This window comes from Phaenicophaeus curvirostris, chromosome 7, assembly GCF_032191515.1.
Source record: "Phaenicophaeus curvirostris isolate KB17595 chromosome 7, BPBGC_Pcur_1.0, whole genome shotgun sequence".
Classification (NCBI taxonomy): domain Eukaryota; kingdom Metazoa; phylum Chordata; class Aves; order Cuculiformes; family Cuculidae; genus Phaenicophaeus; species Phaenicophaeus curvirostris.
Window position 1 is genome coordinate 9,802,393 of NC_091398.1, and position 12,843 is coordinate 9,815,235.

General features: G+C 43.0%; 1 protein-coding gene across 1 annotated transcript; it reads left to right on the forward strand.

The window, feature by feature from the left end:
* Positions 1–422: 422 nt before the first annotated feature.
* CAVIN2 (caveolae associated protein 2) lies at positions 423–12,089 on the forward strand. The gene is made up of 2 exons (XM_069860724.1): positions 423–905; positions 9,547–12,089. The coding sequence occupies exons 1-2, from the start codon at positions 513–515 to the stop codon at positions 10,336–10,338; spliced, it is 1,185 nt and encodes a 394-aa protein (XP_069716825.1). The 5' UTR covers positions 423–512; the 3' UTR covers positions 10,339–12,089.
* The last annotated feature ends 754 nt before the right edge of the window (positions 12,090–12,843 follow it).

Here is a 12,843-nt window from a genome sequence, read left to right on the forward strand (position 1 = left end):
ATGGTTATTTTAATCATTAAGAAATCCAGTCTAGTGCTGCATGGGGTGCTTGCTCAGTGGAAGGAGTGCCAGGAGTTTAGGTTCAGCATGTACGAACTCTCCCGGACCATCCCCACCAACACCCTCTTCCCGTTTTCCCAACGCCTTCTTCTCCAGCAGCCCCTCCTTCTCCTCCCATCCCGCGGTATCTCCTGCCATCTACTGATGCCTGCGAGGAGGTGTCTCCCGCGTTTCGGTAAGCGTGGGGCGAGAATACACCCCCTTTATTTTGGAAAGCGAGGGAGCTGATACAGGACCTGGGGGAGGGAGGTGATGCGGGATGGAGGGAGGTGATACAGGGCGGGGAGGCACCGGGAGCCCGGCCCCGGCCCCGGCCCGCCCCGGGAGGCCAAGGGCCTCCCGGGGCGGGCCGGGGCCGGGGCCGGGCTCTTTCCGAAACCTCCCCGAGGGAGGAGGAAGGCTGAGCCCTTAAAGAGCAGCGCCCGCATCCCCCGTCCCGTCCCGGCGCAGCCATGGGGGAGGCGGCGGGAGGTAGCGCGGTGCCCCCGCTCCCGGCGCCGGAGGCGGTCGGGGGGCAGGTGAACGCCCTGACCGTCCTGGCTTTGCTGGAGAAGCTGGTGTCGATGCTGGAAGCGGTGGAAGGGCAGCAGCGGCAGATGGAGCAGAGGCAGCGGGGTTTGGAAGGGGCCGTGCGGAGCATTCAGGGGGACCTGGGGAAACTGTGTCGCAGCCACGGGGCGACGGGGGAGGCGGTGGAGAAGCTGCTGGAGAAGTCGCGGAAGGTGTGCGCTCACACCCGGGCCGTCAGGGAGCGGCTGGAGAGGCAGTGCGACCAGGTGCGACGCCTGGAGCAGCATCACGCCCAGCTCCTCCGCAGGGACCGCTTCAAGGTGCTCATCTTCCAGGTGAGAGGCACTGAGCCTGCCCCCAGCGCTGCGGGGCGAGCTCCGAGGGAAAGAGCCGCTTTCTAGTGCGGGCAGCCTGATCTTAGTGGGATGTCCCTGCCCATGGCAGAGGGGGTGGAACTAGATGATCTTTAAGGTCCCTTCCAACCCAAACTAGTCCATGATTCTAACTTGGTGAAAAAGCTGACTTTTTACTAACTCTTAGTAGACTTGGGGGGAAAAAAACGTTGTCTTTTCGCTAATTTCATAGGATGGTTCGAGTTGGAAGAGACCTTAAAGATCATCTAACTCCAAGCCCTCCTGCCATGGGCAGGTGAATTTGGGAGAATAAAGTTTTTTCAATCTCGGCAAACTTGAGGAAAGATTGGTCTTGTATGCTTTTAGCAAACTTGATGGAAGAGCCCACTGCTGCCCTTAAATATAGGAGAAAAGCCTGCTTTCAGTCTTGGCAAACTTGGGCTGGGGGAAGGGGAAAGCCCGTTACTATTTAGCTAACTCTTAGCAAACATGAGGAAAGAGTTTTTGGTTTTGTTTTTTTTTTTCTTCTATGATTTTTAGCAAACTGTGGGGAAGGACCCCTCTTTTACACTTGCCAAACTTAGCGAAAGCTTTTATTAACTCTTACCGGACTGGGGGTGGGGGGGCAGTGGGCTGTATTTTTGCCAACTTAACAAAGTTGGGAAAAAAGTTTCCTTTCAGTCTCTGCAAACTTAGGGAAAGCAGTCTTTTTCACTAACTCTTAGTAAACTTGGCAAAAGAGCCCATTTCTGCTCTTGACAAACAGGAGAAATGCCCACTTTCACTTGTAGCAAACTTGGGGTAAAAAAAAGCCTGTTTTGCCAACTCCGATCAAACCTGGGGGAAGAGCCAGCTTTTTTTGCTAACTCTTAGCAAACTTGGGGGAAAGCCCATTATTTTGTTGCTAACTCTTAGCAAATATGAGGAATGAGCCTTTTTTTTTTTTTTGCTATTTTTTATAGCAAACTGTGGAGAAGAAATCCTCTTTCACACTTGGCAAACTTGGAGAAATAAACGTCTTTTAGCCAATCTGAGGAAAGAGACTTTGCTTTACTAACTTATAGTGAAGGGAAAAGGGCTGTCTTCTACTAACTCCCAGCACGTGAGAGAGAAAAGTTGTTTTGTTTTGCAGGGGTTTTTTTTAAGCAAACTTGAAGAAAGGGCCCATTTTAGGAAACTGGACAAAAGAGCCCATTTTGCTGACTTGTAGCAGTGCTCCTAAGAACTGCCGTGCATCTGCCCTCTAGAAGCAGGAGCAGGGCAGCGCTGTAGCTATTATTGTGCTGGACCTCACACCCCTCTTTGTGCCTCATGCTGTTCTGGCTCATTCAGGGATGAGCTAAAAATTCGGCTAAAAACTCAGCTTCCTGGAAGTCCATCCAGTGATAGTGGCAGTTTGCATATTTTCCCCTTTTTAAGCAATGATCTGGACGGAACACAATGTGAGCCTTAATGAAATACAGGACATGACTTTTACATTTTAAAAAAAATAAAATTAAAAAAACCAGACAGATTCCACAAAATCTGTGGGAAGAGAGGAGAGTGAACGGCAGGGCTGGTACCTCACCAGCTCCTCACACTAAACTTGTTAGTTGGGTGTTGCAGCTGTCAGTCCTTTATTCTGCTCACTGGTTGTTAGGGTTTTTTTCTATTTAAACAAACAGAACAGAAGTTGATTTTAGAAGTTGGCAGGTCTGGTTAGTGCACAGGCACTTCCCTCAGAAAGGAAGCCCCACCTCCGTGCTTATTGTCCTCCCAAATTGCAGTCCAGGTTTGACAAGACGAACGTGGTGGTTTCCATCCTATAAGGAATGTGGAAATTATTCCAGGGACTGGGTAAATTAAAAGATGTGCACTCTCTGGACTTCTCAGAGTAATTTAAGATCCATTACTGTCAAAACATTGTCATCTCCCAATCGCTGACTGGCTCCCACCTCCAGGTTCAGACCTCGAACACTCTCTGTGGGGAGAGTGTACCAGCTTGGTCCTGGGAAACATGATCGTAGGGCTTTTCCCATACCTGCAAGCGTGAGAATTAAGGCCTTGTTGTTGCAACTACAGCATCTGCCTCCAAAGAACCCAAATTTTAGTGTTTTAGAAATAATATGTAGAAGAAAGACAAGAACACAGCTGTGTGTGGGCAGGGCAGCTAATGTGACCTCACTAGGGATCCCCAGGACTGCTGCCTAGTGGCAGTGATTTACAGGCATTGGGTAAGAGTAACAGTAAAACTTGCCGAGAAGGGTTTGAAGGATGAAACAGTGTCTCAACAGGGGAGGACTGGCTTTGCTTGTTTTCCCATGCTAAATAGTATTGCAAAATTAAGACCTGTTTATACAGTTAAAGAAAATCCACTGCTTCTCCACTGCCCATCACCAGGCTGGTACCTTTGGACAGCGGATCTGTTCTTCATTGCTTTTACAAGGGTTTGCTTGACTCTGTTCCCCCTCTCACTGGAAAATACCTTGCCATCATGGGGTGGGGATGTGAACTTAACCCATCCCAAGCCCATGTGGATCAGGAACGCAAGCCTTAGAAAAGAAAGACTATAGTGGAATTCAGTAAGAAATACTCAGCTGTCAGCTAGGAAATTGCTCCTGGCACTGGGCTGTTGCTAAAAGGCAGCAGGGCTGGCTGGAAAATCAGTGTAGCAGGCAGATCTTCCCCAGGATGTGGGAGGGTGGCCAGGGCAGGCAGCCCTGGGGTTTTCTCTGACAGAGCCTGGGAGGAGTTGGGATTTTCCACCAGGGAAGCGGCCACACCCTGAGGGATGGTGGGTGCTCACCAGGCTGTGCCCATATCCCTGCTGTCAGCCTGGGCAGCAGGTGATAACCTGTGTGTCCACCTCCTGAAAATATCCCTGTGGGGTCTTTTGATAAACTGGAGGTGGGATGACCTGTCAGTCAGCAGGGCCACCACCTTGTTTGGATAATTGTATAGAAGGAAAAGCAGAAGGCTGGCTCAGTTTCTGTCCTGCCCCAAGCAGGAATCCATGAAAAAACAATTGCAGGAAGAAGTCACTGCAATAAAGCCGTATCGATGCCAGATTTCTGTAAAAACAAAAGGGAAATCTCAATGTGCAAGATGTCTCTTCAGTCAGGGGATTCTTCTTTTGCACTGATAAAAAACCAATCCCAGACTTGACACAGCATGTGATTTGTTAGCACCCGCTTTTCTAGCTTAGGAGGATAGTTCTGAATGATAATAAAAAAAAATGCACTTGTGATTCAGTTCTGTGTTCACTGCATATCTCAAACTCCGTGATACTTGGTTGGCACTCTGAGCACAGCCAGAACACATGACTTGAGCTCCTGCTCTGCATTTTATGAAACTGTGCTGCCACATAACAGCATCAGATTTACCCCAGCGTAGAGGCTGAGAATGAACTGTGCTTAGAAAAGTTCGGCTATTTACGTATTTTCCAGTAGAATTCCCTTAGTTTTCCCTCCCTAGACTGTGTTATGCTTAGTTTGCATATATTTATTTAATTGGTGACATATTTTAATGGCACTGCATTCCAAGTATTTGAGGATGCAAAAGTTAATTAAACAAGCCAAAAGTGACACAGCAATTTAGCAAAACACTGAAGTGACTGTTTTAAAAATCCTTGTTAAGCTTTGGCATTGTTTCCCTCTGTTTTGTTCTGGTTTGGTGGGGGTTTTGTGTGCTTTTTTAGCTGAGAAAGCAAAATGCAAGATAAGAAAGGTTCATGTTTAATTTTTCAATTAAATGTCACGCTTACAAGTGAATAGGACAGATAAAATGAGTAAAAATTAGAGCTTGGGGTTAAGCATACTGATATTCAAGCTGCTTTCAGATACTGCTCTTTGTAAATGCTTCATCACAAAATGAAGCAAGAGGAGGGCACAGGAAATTAGTGATATAGTTGTATCTTCTTGTTTGGGTCGCTGCAATCATCTTTAGAAAATGCAACTTCAAACTCAAAAATGAATAAGTAAGGGAAACAGAAGATATTACAAACTGATATCTAGTGACTAAATTTCTTACTGGAGTCTTGCAGGGATAATACTCTTATATTGATTAATGACAAGAATATCTTACATGGCTCTTGGAACTTGATCAAGCTGTGCTGTGGGAGGTCAGGGAGATGGTGCAGCCAAACCCACAACACCCCAGGCAGCACAGGATGTGCAAAGGGGTGGCCAGCAATTTTTTCCTCCTTGCCTGTAGTTCCAGCCTGCTCCCTGCCTTCCTCCCTCTCTGTGGTGACACTCGGATCTGAAAAGCATGTATTTGTCTGAAGGAAATTAGGTGGAGCTGTAGCTGGTTTTAGAAGGATTTGTAATCTTTTGACCTATCTTGTGTAGCAAAACAAGTTCTAGAGCAGTAATCATTTAGGCATAGAACAGCATCTACAAGGTACAGAGGAGCTTGCACTGCTGTTAGCATGGGAAAATGCCACCTCCCCTTCTTGAAGGCCATGGCCTCTTACCACTTATCTGACAAAAATCCAAACTAAAGCATGCCAATTTCCCCTATATGGCATCAGAGATTCAGCATTCCTGACTAAATTAACTACCTGCTCACTCCGGCTATCCAGTGTTATTTGTAGTGCACTGTTATGGTTCTTATCTTCCTTTCTGGTAAATGACAGGGATGAGATTTTGAACTATAGAAAGCTCCAGATAATGATGGATCAGAGCCACAGGAAAGGTACTGATTTTAACTTTGCAAGTATTACTAGGATTAGCAAGAGTTGTTGCACTGTGTGAGAACTTGTACAAGTCTATTCAGCTCCTACACAGAAGAATTAATTCAGAGGAGCTACCTACCTACAGTCAAGCTCATCTGAGAAAATGCAAGTGATGTTTTTGAACTCAGACACAGAAAATAAAAAGATGTGGTTTTTTTCTCAGAATTTTAGACTAAATCAAGAAGGAAAGATCAAAGTTCTACTTTTCTGGCATGAAAAATTGTTTGTAGCACCTGGTATTTTTCAGTGTATTGTTCTAGTCTTCCTAATGAAATGCCAGACTGCTTGAAAAGGTATCAAAACTAAATAGAGGTGTCATAAAATTGTTAGACAAAGAAGTTACCAATAGCCCGCTTACATTGTGTTATTAGTAACTGTATTTGAAACAGAAATGTCTGTTCCACCATAAAGCATTCCTACTGTACCACCTTTGTTATTTCCACAGCAATTTACTTAATTTATTTTCATTTGCATTTTAATAGTTCCTGTGATCCTCAGGTCTTTTAGAAGTGTGAGCTAGGAAAGCATGTCATTCCTATTTTGTAAGCAGAGTAATAGATACCCAGAGGCTGGCGTTTTCTGGGACCATGCAGGAAGCATAGACAGAGAGGTGATTTCTCCAATGCCAGTACAGTCTGAAAGCCAAAGACCACCTAGGATCTGCTTTTAATTGCATCATTAACTCATTATGTAGTATAATTTTTTGCCTTTTTTAATAAATCTGGATAACTTGACAGTCTGTTTCCTACTCAGTCATAAATTTGATAAAAATTGAAATTAAATAATGTCCATATTCTTCTAGAGACTGCATGCAGTACTTCAGTTTAACGTGGATACTGTAGACACAGAGCTAAACTGACCTTGAAAGAATCCACTCAGGCCCATGCCTCAGACTGCACTGTCATCACCACCTCCCTAGACTAAATACTTTCAAAGTTTCAAGCCATCTTTACTCATTAAAATCAGTTTTCTGTGCCATTCAGGCACTTACACCTGAATGCCGAGATGCTTAAAACTGTATGCAATTACCTAGGTTTGGAAAGAATGCACAAGACACGTAAATTATGCTTTATACTGAGTTCTCATGCTCTAGGGAATAATTTAACACTGCACCCACTCATGTAATCCACATATCATTAACTGCAGTGGAGAGAAAATATAAATATTTGTACTGCAGTTACAGCTGTTTTCACTTAAGGCTGGTGCAGGTTTTCTTTGTTATATTTTCTTGGTCACTGTTGCCGATAGTTGCAAAAACATTACAGGGCTTGGAGAAAGCTGGTTTTATTAGATGCACCACTGCAGGCGAAGCTTTGTCTGTGCCAGTGCATTTGATGGAGGCTGCTGGTCCAGGAAGGTGTGTGGAAACTGTAGAAGCAAAGCACATACAAACTATTAAAGAGGCATCAGTTTCTTGATACTTCTCATTTTTATGTCCCTGAGGGATATTCATCAACCTGCTCAAATTACAGTATATATGATTATGTACTGTGTATATTTAAATACTGGGTATTTTTGTGTATATAATGCCTGCCCATGTGCATATTCTTGAGTTCCAGAAGCACCATAAGATGGTTGTGTGTATTTTGTTTTTAAAAATAATGTACAAAGTACTGTGCTATATTCATAAAGACATCCTTATATAGTCTTGACAGCAAATTCAACTTAAGACACTGTTCTCTCCAGTGATCACAACTGTATGCTGAGTGCTGAAATAATGAACATGAACTTCGAAGTATATGTGGCCTTTTTTCCCCTTAACTGTAAACTCAGGCCCAGGGACAGATCTGAGACTGTTACAATCCTTTCACTCAGCACTTGCTGCTTTTTGTATCTAAAGATAAATAGGAGGGGGAGGGGCATGAAATAAAAAAAAAATCCTTCCAATCCATTACACCAGGTGTAGTTGCATGTACCTTCTCTGAAAATGACAAAAAAGGTAGTAGAAAATATGCGGATCTAAGGCATAACAATTCTGAAAAGACAAGGGAGTGTGCAAAGAGCCTCGTTTTCTTTGCATGGACTGATGCCTGTGAAATCTACTGCATAACAGAGTTTTCGTTGTGTGCCTCTGAGCTGCTCGGTGCCTCTGAGTTGCTGTACTTGGTTCTCTCAGAGGGTCTTCCTTATGAGTTGCACCTTCTGCCCCTGTTCAGCCTGTTTTGTTTTCAGATACCTTCTTCCTTGTCATGCCCTTTCTTGATACTATTTCTAAAAAGAAATAATTTTTCTCCTAGCTAGAAGTGACTACTAGTGTTTTGTGTATGGTGCAGTGTCTATATATTTTTGTATGCCATAAACTTCTTTTAAAATTATTTTTCAAGGACTTGCCCTATCTCTATTTTTAATATTTACCAATTTACCAAACAAATTTACCTTTTTTTTTAATGTGCTGTGCATAGAAGGGAAATAGCATATACTCTAAACATCATAGATTGAATGGCTTCTCAGTACTAACAATCCAGTTTTAACAGCAATAGACATTTCTCTGAAGTACAGTGGAAGCACTAGCTGCATTTGCCATCTAAGGTGCCTCTCAGATGCACCGAATGTCTCTACAGAGATTTTCCCAATCTTTGGTTAGGGAAACGAAAAGCTCTGTGGATTATGTGACTTCTGTAGGTCTATACAGAAGTCTCTACAATCACAGAATCACTAGCTTGGAAAAGACCCCCAGAATCATCGAGTCCAACCATTCCTATCAATCACTAAACTATGCCCCTCAGCACCTCATCCACCTGTCTTTTAAATCCCGCCAGGGATGGTGACTCAACCACCTCCCTGGGCAGCCTGTTACACTGCCCAATGACCCTTTCTGTGAAAAATCTTTTTCTGATATCCAGTCTGAACCTCCCCTGCTGCAGCTTGAGGCCATTCCCTCTCATCCTGTCCCCTGTCACTTGGGAGAAGAGGCCAGCTCCCTCCTCTCTACAACCTCCTTTCAGGTAGTTGTAGAGAGCGATAAGGCCTAGAAGCCTTCTCTTCTCCAGGCTAAACAACCCCAGCTCTCTCAGCCGCTTCTCGTAAGACTTGTTCTCCAGCCCCTTCACCAGCTTCATTGTTCTTCTCTGGACTTGCTCCAGAGCCTCAACATCCTTCTTGTCGTGAGGGGCCCAGAACTGAACACAGGATTCGAGGTGCGGTCTCACCTGCCAAGTAGAGAGGGAGAATAACCTCCCTGGACCTGCTGGCCACACCATTTCTGATACAAGCCAAGATGCCATTGGCCTTCTTGGCCACCTGGGCACACTGCTGGCTCATGTTCAGTCACTGTCAACCAACACCCCCAGGTCCCTCTCCTCCAGGCAGCTTTCTAGCCACTCTTCCCCTAGTCTGTAGCTGCACAGGGTTGTTGTGCCTCAAGTGCAGGACCCGGCATTTGGCCTTGTTAAACCTCATGCCATTGGTCTGTAGCCCAGCCTGTTCAGATCGCTTTGCAGAGCCTCCCTACCCTCCAGCCAATCTACGCTTCCACCCAGCTTCGTGTCATCTGCAAACTTGCTAAGGGTGCACTCAATGCCTTCATCCAGGTCATTGATAAAGACATTAAACAATGACCCATCCCATCCCTTCTCCCTTGGGATAGGTGTACAACTTTACAGATGAACTCTTTAACAAGAGTGTCTAATTTAAATGACAAAGAATGGGATTTCCATTCTGTATACATTCCAAGTCACTCTGAAATAGAAATCTTAGAGCTGACAGCTCATTAGTCTTAAACTGTACCAGATAATGGTTCAGTGAGCTTTGAGTGGCTTGTTACTGGTTAAATATACTGAAACAACACAAAATGTTCAGCATACTTCATCTCATCAGGGGAGGGGGAGAAGTAATTGTTGAGGGTTGTGCTTTGTTTATTAAATTTGTGTCCTGTGAACTATGAAACTCAAATATTGTCAATTCTTTCAGGAGGAAAATGAGATCCCTGCCAGTGTTTTTGCAAAAGAGCCCATTCCCAGCATTACAGAAGGAAAAGAGGAGCCTGTGGATGAGAACAAAACACTGGAAGAAACCTTGCATACAGTGGAGTTGGGATCAGATGATGAAATGTTTCATGAGGAAGATGATGTGGATGACAGTGCAGAGGAGAAAACAGAAGAATCAAGAGCAGAGAAAATTAAAAAATCCAGCCTCAAGAAGGTCGATAGCCTCAAGAAAGCGTTTTCCCGCCAAAACATCGAGAAGAAGATGAACAAGATCAGCACAAAGATTGTGTCACCTGAACGGAGAGAAAAGATCAAGAAATCACTTACTGTACATCATCAGAAATCTTCCTCTTCAAAAGGCTCGACTTTCAAATCTCCCATCACATTCAACATGAAGAAAGCCCATGAAGGAGAAAGCCCCACTGAAGCTGAGGACAGACCAACAGAAAATACAAGCAATAACCAAGCTGAGAATGAGGATGAAATGTCATTTGCTGACATGCACTCGGATATGACACCTACCACCTCGCTGACCGAGGAGGGCAAAGCAGTAGCTGATTCTCTAGAGAAGGAAGCCAGAGTGGAAGGGAATGCCATGATGAACAACAACATCGAGCAGTCCATTGTTGAAGATGATGAAGAGTATCAGATGCCTGTAGAAGTTTCTGGCCAGAAACAATATGATGAAAGAAACAAACCAGCCAGTGGGGAAACGGAACAATCTGATGAAGAAACAACTCAAGCAGCTGTCCTGCAGATAGACCACACAGTGTAATCAAGCTGAGTCTTTCTTTGCCTTCCAGATATGCACGGTTTTCCTTGGGCGAGTAACTGGTTTCTGCTACACTGGTGGTAGTTGTGATTCAGTTTTTTCCATCCTTTTCTTTGCAGTGGTAATTTATTGCATCATGTTGGAACACAGAGTGAACAAGGTCAATGACACAGGCCGCAACTTGCTCCATTTTAGACCAAGTCACTCATGTTTATTAATTTAGAGATTCTGTCAGTTGATGTAAGAAGACTACTAGTAAAAGAGTATGTCCAGCAGAAGAAAGCTGGTCAGCTGCCTTACTTACAGTTAGGTCAGAGGAGAGTGTGGAGTGTAGTCAAAACCCAAACATTTCTGTTCTGTTTTCTTATCTGTCAGTATTTCACAGCACTGTGAGTAGTTTTGTATGTTAATGTAGAAATACCAATGAGAACATTTAATTTAGGTTTCTGTGCTATAATCTTGTGAATACTAACAGCCTTAGTAACTGGGCATACATATAGTTTGTTTTGCTTTAAGACACTGTAAGCCTAGAAGATCAGAGTACTTGAAGGGTGAAGCTGGAAAGTTTGTTCCATCAGTTTCACTGGGGGAAAGATTTTTGCCAGAAGCCTCTCACTATTCACTTAGAAGAAATGGCTGTGTTCAGGTGGAATGAAAAGGTGTTTTTCAGTCAACCAGTTATGGAAACACATTATTGATAAGCATGAATGTGTGATCAGCTACTGTATCTTTAAGGGATCAGAAACTGAAAAGAAAAAAAAAAAGTAATTTGATAGAAACATGGAGATAGTCTATAGCCTAAAGAAAGTATGAAGTGCTATGAAATGTAAAAAAGGCAAAAACAAATCCCCATCTGTACTCCCAGCTTAAAGAATATATACTCAGATATCACTAATTAATTCATTCTTAGCCTTTATAGCAATATACTAGCAAATGTGCACCTGCACAACTTTCTTTCTCAGAGTATTTTTAAAATAGCATAATTTATCATTTTACAACTTCTTTCCTATATAGAGCTATATCTACACAGAAGAGTTAGATAATTACAGGGATGTAAGGACAATTTCTTCAACTAAAGGGAACGTTTTATGGATTGAACTTCATGGCAGGGATGAGTTTACATAAGGATGAGTCTGCAAAGCCGCAAGATTTGATTCTCTGCTAATAACTTTCATCAAAGCCACCTTCCTGCTTTTAAAATTACAAGTCTGTAGCTTTTAAAAATTCATTGAAAACAAGAGGGTATAGGGTAGTTTGTTCACCATGAATGTTCAGTCCTGTCAGTTGACAAAGGCAAGGGGGAGGGAAGGAAAGGGAAGCACAACAGTTATCTTACATCCTTGTTTGTTTATGCAGTGGGTTATTTTTATATATATATGTAAAATTCTACTGATACTTTACATTGCACTAAAAGGTTGCTTCCTTCAACTTGTATTTAGAATCACAAATTGCAGGAGAAATAAAAAATAGAGCAAAAATACCATTATGAAATGATTAACAGATATTACTCCATGCGGGTATCATCTGTAACCAGTAAATCACACTGGAAGTTAGTCAATAAGAGTTTAGTGTAGGTGAGTACTATTAAGAGTTAAGCTCTTAAAGTGTATGGTATCATACAGGAGATACTGTTGGTAAGGAAAACCATGGCATAAGGTGCAGCTATATTTTTATTTTGTATTAACTACAATGGATTTCAATCCTTTTTACTTGTAACTAACTACAAATATGGCAAATAAAAGCATAACATAAAATGGTCATGTCAGTCTTTGTGAGAAGCAGTCCGAGAAGTTGGCAAAGATGAAATTCTGAGGTCAGTTAGACCTTAGAATTCATACCCCTGTTGTACCAATACTCTTTTCTTTCTCATCCTCTGCTGTTATTTAGCAACACAAACAGCAGTGCTCAGACTTTGCTTTCCAGGCGTCTGTCAGATCTGTATCACATCTGAATGCAGTCAGGCGCTTTCCTAAATCTGCTAGCTCCATCCACATTTTTTTATCGCACTGCAGCGTACTTCTAATACTTTAAATAGTCCTGAAAGCATATTTATATTGAAGTGTATATTCTGTTTATACACACAGATAAATTCCTGTCTTCTAGAGAGCCACATAGTCTTTAGGAGGCTTAATTTTACTGACAGACCAAAGAATGTACGTTTAACCTTTATGTAACAGCTGTCAACTTCCCACAGCCACCAAGCACTAACCAGGAACTCCAGCATCATGTTTACATTTCACTTTCAGATATGCCTGGTTTGTTTGTCCTGCTAAGCTTTAATTCAAACAATACCCCTGGGCCATGCTTTATCCAGTTTTAGACATGCTGAAACGAATCCCACATGCAGTTTTTTAAGAGCATTACAGTGCTATCCAGTAAAATCATTGGAAATGCAGAAACTGAGCATCTGTGAGAATTAATACAAGGATACATTTCACATAGGCATCAGTTTTGAGACTAGAATGAAACATTTTCTCCATCACAATCACACATTTACAAGGATGAGTA

What these genes read in the sequence shown, in the direction of transcription:
- CAVIN2 (XM_069860724.1), top strand. Translation starts at nt 513, where the DNA reads ATGGGGGAGGCGGCGGGAGGTAGCGCGGTGCCCCCGCTCCCGGCGCCG. An exon ending in TCAAGGTGCTCATCTTCCAG is followed by an intron (nt 906 to 9,546) that starts GTGAGAGGCACT and finishes CAATTCTTTCAG; the next exon opens with GAGGAAAATGAGATCCCTGC.